The 13,402-nt window shown below is 38.5% G+C and overlaps 1 protein-coding gene across 2 annotated transcripts in view; it reads right to left on the minus strand.

Annotated features, from left to right (window-relative positions):
* The window catches only part of grm8a (glutamate receptor, metabotropic 8a), a 317,146-nt gene extending 306,992 nt beyond the window's left edge, over positions 1–10,154 (minus strand). For both annotated transcript variants that reach the window (XM_056456168.1, XM_056456169.1), the window contains exons 1-2: positions 10,076–10,154; positions 6,452–7,221 (exon numbers count right to left, since the gene is read on the minus strand). In XM_056456168.1, coding sequence (XP_056312143.1) covers positions 6,452–6,958 — 507 coding nt within the window. In that variant the 5' untranslated portion in view covers positions 6,959–7,221; positions 10,076–10,154. The remainder of the gene's footprint in view (positions 1–6,451; positions 7,222–10,075) is intronic.
* Between the last annotated feature and the right edge of the window lie 3,248 nt (positions 10,155–13,402).

A 13,402-nucleotide genomic window follows, 5' to 3' on the forward strand; every position in this document is an offset into this window, starting at 1 on the left:
ATGCTTTGGAACCTTATAAAATTTTAAAAAGTCACATTAACCGTTTACCGGGAGTTTATCAGTATGGGAAGAAACGCTAGCTATAACCTAATGGGCATACAAGAATGACTTAATTATCTTTAATGTAAAAAAAAACAACATTACGCTACTATACATTATTAGATAAGCTCTATTTCAGTCTGTCTAAAATGCTCTGATTGACCTCCAATTTCAACAAAGCCCCACCTTCTGGAAACACCCAAAGTACTCTGATTGGCCAACTGACCGACCCAGTGCATTGTTTTTGGCCGAATACCTTCAGCATGTGTCTAAAATGTAACACTCCTTATAGTTATTGCTAATGATGAGCGATACCACTGGTTTCCTATCCGATCCCAAATAAAATGAAGGCGAGTATCGGCGATACCAATCCGATACTGATACTTTGCCCAAAAATTACTTTTTGGGAAATTACAGTAACAAGTACTGTACTAAAAAGTGTCACTCCATACTGAATACAAGACATATTATGGGTTATTCTTGTTTATTGATAAAGAATTATCATACAAATAAGAGCCAACTTACATATTCATCGTCACAAAAACCCAAGCCCCCAAAATACAGCCACATCGCCACCTTTTATACCTCTGTACCTGTAGAGTGCCTGCATGCTCCACCTAAGGACTCTGAAAGTGATGTCTGTCTCACCCCCTAGCAGCACCTGTGCCTCTCCTTTCCTCCTCTTCTGACCGCCGTAGTCATATTCTGTCTTGTGTCTTGGCCGACAGAAGAACAAGTAGTTCCGACATTATTCAGTTGTTTTTATTATTATTAATTATTATTAAATTGGCATTATTCAGATAAACTAGAAAATTTCCTCACTCTGTTAAACTCAAATTCATTTTCTTTTCAGCTTAGTCCCATAATTAATCAGGGGTCGCCACAGCAGAATGAACCGCCAACTTATCCAGCATATGTTTTACGCAGTGGATGCCCTTCCATCACTGGGAAACACCCACACACTCTCATTCCCACACATACACTACGGAAAATTTTGCTTATCCAATTCACCTACAGCACCCGAAGGAAACCCTCGCTTACAGAAATTTTTACGCACACAGAAATGCCAACTGACCCAGCCGAGGCTTAAACCAACGACCTTCTTGCTGTGAGGCGATAGTGCTACCCACTGTTCCACCGCCATTCTCTTAAACATCATTTGGGAAATATTTCACAAAGAAATTCACAGGAGGCCGAATAATTCTGACTTCAACTGTATTACAGTACGCAACACCATTATTTGCGTGCGAGTTCATGTATGAGCTCTTCCTCTTTCGCTCAGCAAAGTGAGGCACTTCATAGTCCTCAGAAATCTCATGTGGCGAGACCTCACCTGCAGGGTTGCCCTGATAAATCACCTCCCCGATGAATTGCATCTGAATTGCACCTGCAGTGCGCGGAGACCGTCAGAGGAATGGAAATCAGGGGACTAACAGCCTGTGGCCCTCCTCTCGCTAGGCATGCTAATGCTGTAGCGATTACCTGAACAGGGGAACTCCATCTGTCCCATTCTGAATCACTGCGTGTTGGCATCAGCCCCTGTTTATGGGGATGTTGGCGTTCAAATTTGTCCAGAATATCTCATATTAGCAGGTCTACTTCAATTCCCATTTACATACAAGGGTTTTCAGAGGCTAATGTGTAAATGTATTGACCTCTCACCTTTATGAAAGCGTTATCTGTACTGTTTTCACCACAATTCTGTGTAAAGCAGGCATGCAAACTACAAAGACATACAATTAATATTAATTCAGCATGTACTTGCATGCATCAATTTGGCAAACCATTTCATCCAAATCTACTCACTAATAAGAAAAACAGAATATCCATGTAGAACAATCTATAAATGAGCAAAGGTCTCTTTTTTATCACTTTAATTAAACTAAAACACTCAGAGCTATATTTGTGTGAACGCACTGTGGCGTTTTTAATAACTTTGAGACTTCCACAGCATTGATCCTTAGATAATTGGTCTGATCTTTTGACACGCTCACAGTAGGCAATGAAAGCATTTGCGATGCCAAGTGTCAGATTGCATCTACTTTAAATAAGCCACAGTCCATAACTCTGGAAACTCTCTCGCGGAGACAAGAAGGCAAATATACATTTGAGCAATGGCATGCAAATGTCAACTTTCCCATGAAAAAAATCATGTTTTCACCATAATAGTGAAACCCTTTCTACATTGTTTGCTTAAGCTTGTATTTTACAGTACTGTAAACTACTTAAAAAGTCTTTATCAGTGTTCTCAAACACTTATAATTGATTAACCAAAGTCACAGAAGTGCCAATTTCACTTCTGTAGCATCCATAACAGAGGTGTCACATCCATAACCAAGCTTTTTCCTCATAAATGCAAAAATCTAAAATAAAATCAATTATTTTTGTTCTATAGTGAGCCAACTGTTATCCTTTTGATTAGCATTAGCATTGTTTCTTTTGGGCTGTGCAGTTTAATTCACAGAATTTTTACAATGCTGTTTACTGTAAACTTGCATGCTTTTTTGGTCACTTCCTTAACACATGTTTATTTTCCTCATTAAATATATGTTTTCAAATTGATATTTTTCTGATCCCACAACTCCAACATAGGCTCATTCTGAAAACATAGCTCTATATACATTTCTGGAGATCACAAATTATGTAGCCAGAGGTACTTATGGCTGCATTTCGTCTTTAAAACGAACGCTATGGGGCGGTATGATGCCACTTCTTTCGCGATTACCAGCTGACCGCTTACCATTGTTAGCTCGACATGCACGACTTGAGACTCCGAGTGGAGTTGACCACAACAACAGGGTTTGAGTCTGGTGAAGAACAGTTTCATAAAGCAGGTAAGACAAAAACAAAAGCTAAAAAATAAAATAAACAAGTAAATAACAGGGTGAGAATGTGGTTAAATCTGAAAACGTGGTAAAAATCAAGAGGCTTTTCTTTTTCTGGATTGCTTTTGAAAACATTGTCGGTTGGGTTTAAGGAAGGGGGTGGCCGGGTCAATCGGTGCATTTAAAAACACTATTGGTTGGGTTTAGGAAAGGGCGAAGGTGGGGGTTAAATCGGTCGGTGGGTCAGTCAGTAAATCAGTCAGTCGACAGCGGCCTCTGGTGGATTCATGCGAGAACAGCAGACGCAAATGACACTACTGAGAGAAATTTGAGATCTCCAAAAGTCTACACAGTGGCCTCTGGTGGATTCGCAAAAACAAAAACTGATAAATAACGTAGCTCCTGGGACGTATTTTGCGCTCTCCAGAAATGTATATAGCGGTACGTAATCAGAATGAGCCTGGGTTGCACAACTCTATTGTCAGTTGTTTTGGAAAATATAAAGAGATGTTCCAATATAATGTTAACAAATAATCTATGTTTTTACTGCAAATGTCACATCTTTAATGCTGGAACTGCAGCCAATGCTTCTGAAAAACAGCAAACGGATAAGGTTATAGAGCCTCATGAAGGTTTACGAGGTATATTGTTGATGTATAGGACTACTCGCACTCATCCATGTCACATTCAATGACGTTCAGGCAAGTGCTCTTTTTTTCCTATCTAAGAACATTTCATAGGTCTTCAAATGGCAATGTTCTCTTATAAAGAAAGTGCGCACACAATCCCATGCACATCTAATCTACATGCACAACACCCAAGACAACGTCTCTTCCAATCGTGTTTAGCATGATTGCTTCCCGATAGCAAAGTCTGGCAGCTGACACTGTGTTACAGAAAAAGATCTGTGCTTGCAATATGGGACATGCGTCATTTACCGCGGATGGGTCGTTTCGGCGCGGCGTGTCTACATCAATCAGTCAAATCATGGTCAGCTAATGAGTGTGGCATAAACAGCAGAGAGTTTCATTAACATTGTGTCATTAATTGGCGCAGGATGACCGTGAGTTGTTCCTATGACAACTACAATGAGCAGTCAGCCAGAAGTGTTATTTAGACCACTTATTAAACATGACCGAGTAAAAAAAAATCTATTGTTGTCAAGAGGCTACTTGAACTTCAGCATGCAGACATGTATATAACTCCCCACAGGATATACTGTACACAGCCTATTCCTGCTCCAAGAGATAATGTTCTTACTGGAAAACACTCGATTGTAACAGGTTGTCACTGCTGAACTTTAGCTGTTTGCGTACATAAATAATGACAATGAAAGAGCCCCCTGGTTGCCTTAATTTCCACAGACAAGCACAGCAAACTGCCGGAGTTCATTTCACTGCTGAATCTGGCCAGAAATAGTGATCTTCCTGCTGGGTAACAAGACGTATATTTAAATTATAATAGAGTTTGGGCAGCATCGTTTTTCCCGAAAACATCCTGCCCTAAGATTCGTTTAAGATTACATGTGCACTCAGTCTGTCAAAATATATTTCAAACAACTATACTTTGAGTTATGTGAGGTCAGCCGTGATAAAGAAGACATTGTGTGCTTCATAGAACAACTGGAAAAGACTTGAAGCAAGAAAAGCAGAAACTAATCAAAACAAACTCGCACATACTAAGTGTCCCTCTGGATCCTGTGGTTAAGCACTCGGCTCAAGGATACAATGGCATTGGATTGCTTCTTGTGCTATTTTTACCTAGAACTTTTTGGCTCCCAATTCCGACTCTATACAATAACTGGCATTCCCAACAGCTACTGACGTGGAACTAGACCCCAACAGGTCAAGGTTAAACTTCTTATGAGACCTGACTAACCTTAAGGAACTTCATGATTTTGGCAAACACAAAGGAGACACATTGGTTATGAAGATCCCAACAATTTTGTCAAACTTAGCAAATGTGGTCTGGTATTAAGGTTTCAGCTTACATCTTTTCAATGCCCAACCCATATTGATAAGCATTACTCTGTAGTAAACCATAATTCCCAACAGCAACAATCACGTCTCCAAACCCAGGCCCCAGAAATCCAAGGCTGGCCTTTCATGTGACCTTTCTTACCTCAAAGAGCATCCAAATGTTATCAAAACATAATTTGGACACATTCGGCTTTATGACCCCAATAATTTTGTTGAACCTGTCAAATATGAGCTGAACTCAGATGAAGATGATTTTGCCTTCATTATTTCAGTGCTCAGCCCAGATTTGCAACCTCCACACTACATTTGAACATCATTCACAAGAGCTATAGACACTGTTCCATTCCTAGGCCCCAGAAATGAAAGGTTAGATCGTACATGTGATCTTTCTTACCTCAAACAGCATCATTATGTTGCCCAACATGATGGATACAAATCTGTCATGATGACCTTACAATTCTGTCCAACTTGGCAAACAAAACATGCATTCAACTGCAGGTTTCAGCCTACACCCTTAACATTCCCAACTCCGATTGTTAATCTCTACACTTGACTCTGTCATTCTACAGACGCTCCCCCATTCCCAGGTTCCCAATGCAAGTTTAGACATTGTATGCGCTTAAACTGCATAATAAAATAAACCAACATGATGAAGTTGAATCAGCTATGATAACATCAGCAATTGTGTCAAACTTGGCAAACATGAGAAGGATTCTATTGCAGGAATTCAGTTCACAAAGTGCCCAGCGTAGATTGTCAACTACTACTCTGTGCTTTAACCATCATTAACAACAGGTACAGATGCAGCCTAGTTCCAGGTATCTGAAAATGCAAGGTTACACCTTTTATTTGACCTTTCTTACCTCAAAGAGCATCATTATCATTTTGGCCAACAGGATGTATAAATCTGCCGCGATGACTTGAAATTTTGTTCAGCTTGGCAAATTTAACATGGATTCAGCTGTAGATTTCTTTTCAGCTTGTATAATCTATACTCTAATCATTATTCACAACAGCTACCGATGCTGCCCCATTCCCAGGCCCCAGAAATGCAAGGTTAGACCTTTTATGTGAGATCCTCATAATGTTGACCGACATGACCCCAACAACTGTGTTGAACTTGATCAACATGACATGGATTGAATTCAGCTCACAACTTTTTAGTGCCCAGCCCAGATTGACTACTACATTAACTGTCATTTACAATAAGTAAAGCTGCTGTCCAATTTCCAGGTGATGTAAATGCAAGGCTTTTTACGTGGCCTTCATCAAAACGTTTTACAACTTTGATCAAAATGATGGAGATCTATTACTTGAAATATGAGCTGCACTCAGTTATAGGTTACAGCCCACACCCTGTTAACCTCAATATTGCACTATAACCATCATTCACAGCAGCTATAGGATTCCCTACACCTCCCACACCTTAGACAGTGAAAATTAGATCCCTGGCATGTTTGAGCCAATCTTGAAGTAGGGATTCAACCCACAACCTTCGATTCTCAACTGAGATTGTTATCCACAACACTACGTAACATCAATCACTGACAACAATTAGAAGATGCACTGCTCTACCAATTCCCAGAAGAATAAGTTGAGTCCGCCTACCTTAAAAAGCCTCAAGATGTTGGCGACCATGATGGAGACCGAGCTGGCAGCCGCGCCGATGACGCCAACAATTTTGTCAGGTTTGGCAAATATGGGCTGGTCTCCATTGGCACAGCGTACATCCGAACCGTCACGCTCAATGAGAGCTTGCACAAAGGTAAGAGACTGCTCCAGAGCGTAAGTGTCCCGCGAGCAGGTGTCCAGAATCCGGGCTCCCAATGTCACATTGGGCAACAGATCTGGGTCTTTATTGATGAGGTCAATGGCAAACAGCATTGCCTCTAATCGGTGTATGCCTTTCTCCTTCTTTAACTCTCCGCAGGGAACCCCACGCTCACCCCGAGCATGAACCGGAAACAGGCCACCCAGGATAATATCGCCATCCAGACGGATAGAGTGGGCATACTCAATTGGTGGTGTCTCCAGCTTCTGGAGGGAGACTGGGAACCAGTAGCAGAGAAAGACAAGCAACTGGTATTGAGTCCGGCTTAAGCGCACAAGATCCATATCCACAGAGATGTTGGGGAAAATCTGAAGAAGCAAAGGGATAAAGATTCCAATTGGTGGGACTAATGGTGAAGTAGGTGGACAGGAAAATCCATGCCCATTTCAAAGCTGAAGCCAAGCACCCTAGCCATTTAGGTTGCCACAGTTGTGCGTCATGTGCCTGGCAGCAGGTGATTTAAGGAGACTCTCAAAAGTGTTAGATAGGAAGTAAACAAGTCCCTTTTAACATCCGAGCTCCGACCGTCTCACATCTTCAAACGCATCTAGAGCAGAAGAAAACATTGTATGAGTGGCTGCACAAAGAGAAATCAAACATGAATCAGACACAATGTATGCAAGCAACAAAGCAAACTCATCAAACACATGGACATCTTGACAGGAAGGAAATTACATCACACAGTCATTTGGAGCTCTGTGTGGTCTTTCATTTCTGCCTCATTGAATGCAAAAAAAAAGAAAAGAAAAAAGGAAAAGATGCACCTCACATTTGCATAGCCAACCAAAGACATTTCACAGTGAGAGGAATCTGACTGTTTGCATATAATAGAGCAGTTGGGATGATGACTCTTACAGTTTGGCTTTGTGGACTGGAGTGGGACAGAGAGTAATCAAGGTGATTTTTACAACAGTTTTTTTTTTTTTTGGCCAAGATGCACAGAGATAGAAATTTAGGCAGATGCAGAAAGACAATAATTATTATACAGACAAGGATTAAGCCTAGTCTCAGACTAAAATATAAGTCTGAGCTGTTTCCACTGAAAGAAACTTACACTCGCTGATCTTAAAATATATCAGGGAATTTATTTTGTTTTAAGTACACCAGCAATGAAAACAAATGTACTAATTGAACTATGACCTAATCTTGTCTGTGAAACCAGTCCTTAAAAAGGATAGTTCACCCAAAATTGTAAATTCTGCAATCATTTACTTATTCCAAACCAGTTTGAGCTTTACATTTAGGGAAATCTTGGAAACTGATTACCATTGACTTCCATAGTACTAGTTTTTCCTACTATAGAAGTCAATGATTACGGATGATTTCAAATTATGTTCAATAGAACAAAACAATGGTATAGAACAAGTCAAGGGTGAGTAAATGATGACAGAATTGTCATTTTTGGGTAAACTATCCCTTTAAAGTTTATAGATATTATACATTAAACATAACCACAATATAAATAGTGCTCTTAAAGTTATATAGGATGACAATATGGGGGTGGGGAGGCTCATTAAAATGCTACATCATGCTATTCTAACATGTAAATACAGCTGTCTTTCCTTACTGATAAACTGTAATAAATACTATAGTATACTTTATATACATTTTACTACAGTAAACTGGGGTGTATTATTATAATTAGTTAGAATTATTAATTATTATAATTAACCCTCTAGTAGGGGTGTCCAAACTCGGTCCTGGAGGGCCGGAGGTTTAGCTCCAACTTGCTTCAACACACCTACCAGGAAGTGTCTAGTATACCTAGTAACAGCTTGATTAGCTGGTTCAGGTGTGTTTGATAAGGGTTGGAGCTAAACTCTCCAGGACACCGGCCCTCCAGGACTGAGTTGGACACCCCTGCCATATAGTATACTGTAAAACTACAGTATTGGTTAATACAGATTTGTTTATGTGACTATAGTTGTTACCATATCACTTGTACAATAACCACAACAGAATACTTCAAATACTTTACTATATGGTGGTTCAAAAAAAGGAAATAAAGATGGTAAGATCTCATCCACTGCACTTCATTGCTATCCACCAACTTCTTATACCAAACATCAAACCCGCTTTTCCTTCCTTTTAGCCAAAACATAGCAACCTTTTAAAAAAAGACAGCTCATTTTCAGTGCTGTTGGCACACACCAAGCACCTGAAACATGTCAGAAAGACGAGACAGAGAGCTCCTCTCGTGAAACACCTCCACATGTCCACTTTACAGTGGAGAGCCGTCGTTTCATTACGCGCAACGAGCGCATTTACGCACTGCTTTGCGCTTCCGAAAGACACATGCTGCGCAATCTGCCGCCTCCATGCGCCAAGAGCATCACTCCACAACATAAAGGAAGTCCAATGCACACTTGTGAATGTGTTTCTGCTCTCCTGGTGAGCCACAAATGCCACTGAAATTCCCACACAAACCCAGGCACTACAGATTACGCAGGACAGATCTCATCAGTATCCCTGGCTCCTACTGTGAGCTTTATATTACCATTAAGATAACATTCACCGCACTCTATTCTATTCCAATATCTCCATTCTGCTGTAATGACTCTGTATTGATTCCAAATGACGTCCTGCTCTGCCCTATACGGCTCCATTCATCTTTAAGTGCGCATATGTTTCTCGACTTTGAATTGAAATGCATGTACGTATATGATAGTGTATGTGAATACGCCTAATTAGATTTGCCCCTACTCGTTTGCACGAATTAATCTCTATATGAGAGCTCGGGTCTTCCCTCTCTTCTGTCGTTATTTCGGAGACAGATGGAGTTATTACCCTGGCAGACGCAGTGTGTCCCATTTCTCTTTTTAATTTACACGAATCAGTATGTGTCAAGCAGAACCTTCCTCTACTGGAGATCCCATTATATTTCCTCCAGGAGAACCGCTCTCGTAGGAATCCAGAGCTCTTTTTTATAACTATAGTTGAAAGAAACATCGGCAATTTAGAGTTTCTAATCTGGCAATGCAACTCGTTATTAAGGCATGGGAAATCACGCGTGGACGGCTCTCATTCATAATCTGAACTGTATAGAGCTAACAGACAATGTTGTATTAATCAGCATGCATGCAAGCGTGTGCTTTTACGCGCATTCCTTTGATGCAATGCACTGAGTCTAATCAACACAGCATCTGCATTCTCGTCCATTGCGTTACATGCATCGCCAACGCGTGGGAAAAAATGTTTAATTAAAAGCATAACTACTATATATTAAGTAATAAAGTGATGTTAAGTCACAAATAGACACTGCAAAATTCATTTAATTCAAATATGCATGACATATTTCGTGAGTAAACATAAAAATGGACACTAATATTGTGTACTGCATTATTAAATTGCTAAATTAAAGTAGCCTACGAGCAATGGGAGGGCAGAAGATGAGATCTTACCTTCTTTCTGCTCTCTGATGGTGGTTTGTGGTGCTGAAATGAACAGCGCATCACCAAAATCCTCCCTGTGAATGTGATTGCTCTCTCACTCACACGCTCTCTCTCTCTTTCCTCTTCCGTGCATCACATGCAGTCTGAAAAGAAACATGCTCTCGTTTCAGAAGGGAAATGCACAGGAACGTTTGCTCAAGATGATTAAGGGAACACCCACTTTTTGTGCGCAAAAAACGCACGCGGGAGTGCGGCAATATTTAACGTGAAGACATTTATTTTGGATTCTGCATTGCCTTTTTGGACAAATATAATAGAAATAGAATAACAAAAGCTAAATGAAAGCTCATTTCTGTTTTGAGGTTTCAACATTTCAATCTAGTATAATCGAACAGAATAAATAATGAAATAAATATTAAACACAATACAGTTCAATTTATTGATTCTGAATGCATCTAAATGCATGCAACTACATTTTACGCATGCAATTATACATATAATTTACTGATTGAATCCTTATTTAGGCCCTTTTCATTGGACGCAACAAACTAATGCCACTTCTGAATAATGAACTTGCATTTAGACACACTGAATGCTTGGGAATGTCACATTTTACTTTAAATGATGGTGTGTAAATAGTGCACTACTGCCCTCTTGTGTTAAACAACCGCTCACTGGGTTCCAAGCTACTGCGGGCCCTAAATTATTCACCACAGCACTCTTTATAACACGTCTTTATATATATATATGATTAATAATGCATTCAATGACTCGTTTTATGTATGGAATCAGAGTGTTGGGTTTCAATCGGAAAGATAAACAAACTTACCGTCATTTCGGAAAAAAGGAAACGACCACGACACACACATGAAATAAGATACTACAGGAATTCATCGTGACTACTGTAGTTGCTTCTCAAACTCGGTCCTGGATGTCTGGTGTCCTGCAGATTTTAGATCCAACTTGCGTCAACACACCTGTAGGGATGTTTCTAAAACGCCTAGTAAGAGCTTGATTAGCTAGCCCAGGTGTGTCTAATTGGAGTTGGAGCTAACATCTGCTGGACACCAGACCCCCAGGACGGAGATTGAGCAGCCCTGCGTGTTTTTGAACAGCAATGAAGTATTTGGTTTAATACTACACACATGTAATATGACACTACAGTAATTTACAGACCATTTCAATGTGTTGATGTCACTGGCCCATGAACATTCCCTGCTTGTTGTCAAACTAGTTCATATCTGTAACAAGAGGTGATTCAAGCATAACTCAATGTTATCTGTGGACATTTCTGGACTCTCAGAAGCTATGGAAAATGTCAGGACCACTGTTATTGTTTACATCTCTTAAAATGGTCTATAGTAAATACTGTGTTTTTTAACCATACTATAGTAAAGTACTTGAATTAATACTACAGTTCTCATCATAACAACTATAGTAATACAAACAAATTACGCAATAGTGTAGTTTTACTATACACACTGTAAAAAACGCAGGGTTTCACACAAGTCCTTCATGTTGTCACAACAAAAATCAATTAAGCTAACTTAATTTTTACAATTTCAAGTGGATTGAACTAAGTTGTCCCAAAAACGAGCAGCAAAAGTGATTTTTTGGAGTGTACTAGGGTATATAATAGGCTCAATTATACTGCAATACACAACAGTTTACTGTAGTAAAAACATGGAGAATAATATTGTATTCACCAGTATAAAAATCGCAATTTAAAGTAATATACGAGCAATAGAACTTACCTTCTTTTTAAGCCATACTATAGTAAAGCAAATCTACATAAGCCCAGTAATCTTACTATATACTATAAGGTAAATTACACTACAATATACTACAGTTTACTATAGTAAAAGTAATAACGGAGAGTAATATTGTATTCTCCAGTATAAAATACCCAAATTAAAGTAATATATGAGCAATGGAGATGCAGTAGATCAGAGCTTACCTTCTTTTTGAACAACACCATAGTAAAGCATTTGAATTATTCTGCTGTGGTAATTGTACATGTACTATGGTAACAAAAACAATTATAGTAACAAGTCTACATAAACCCAGTACTTTTACTATGTACTATCGGGTAAATTATACTACGATACACCACAGTTTACTATAGTAAAAAATAATGGAGAGTAATATTGTATTGTCCAGATAACAATACCCAAAATTAAAGTAATATACGAGCAATGGAAGTGCAGTAGATCAGATTTTACCTTCTTTTTGAACCACACTATAGTAAAGCATTTGAATTCATCTGCTGTGGTAATTGTATACGTACTATAGTAACAACAACTATAGAAATATAAGCAAGCCTTTATAAAATCAGTAGTTTTATTATATACTATAGGGTAACTTATACTACGATACAACACAGTTTACTATAGTAAAGAAATGGAGAGTAATATTGTTTTCTCCAGTATAAAAAAATCCCAATTTAAAGCCCTATACGAGCAATGGAGATGCAGTAGATCACCTTCTTTTTGAACCACACTAAAGTAAAGCATTTAAATTCATCTGTTGTGGTAATTGTACATGCACTACAGTAATATAAACAAATCTATACAAACCCAGTAGTTTTACTATTCACTATAGGGTAAATTAAGCTACAATACACCACAGTTTACTATAGTAAAGAAATGGAGAATAATATTGTATTCTCCAGTATAATATACCCAAAATTAAAGTAATATACAAGCAATGGAAGTGCAGTAGATCAGATCTTACCTTATTTTTGAACCATACTTTAGTAAAGCATTTGAGTTAATCTGGTGTGGTAATTGTACATGAACTATAGTAACAATAACATCTATAGTAATATAAGCAAATTTATATAAACCCAGTAGTTATACTATGTATTATAGGGTAAATTATACTACAATACACCACATTTTACTATAGCAAAAAATGAAGAAGAATATTGTAATTTACAAGCAATGGAAGTGCAGTAGATCAGATCCTACCTTCTTTTTTCGTTTTTGAACCATACTATAGTAAAGCATTTGAATTAATCTGCTGTGGTAATTTTTCATGTACTATGTTAACAACAACAGCTATAATACTACAAGCAAATCTATATAAACCCAGTAGTTGTACTATATACTATAGGGTCACGTATACTACAAGACACCATTAACTATAGTAAAAATGAATATAACTGCAGTATTTATTACAGTTTATCAGTTCACTGTAGTTAATTCTACAGTATGCACAGCATTCATTAACATGTTGTAAACAGTACTATAATATACACAGTATACTACACTTTACTATAGCATAGTTCAAAAACACAACAGTATTTACTATATACTACTAAATTACACAGTCCAT

Source organism: Danio aesculapii, chromosome 4 (genome assembly GCF_903798145.1).
Source record: "Danio aesculapii chromosome 4, fDanAes4.1, whole genome shotgun sequence".
In the NCBI taxonomy this organism is placed as follows: Eukaryota; Metazoa; Chordata; class Actinopteri; order Cypriniformes; family Danionidae; genus Danio; species Danio aesculapii.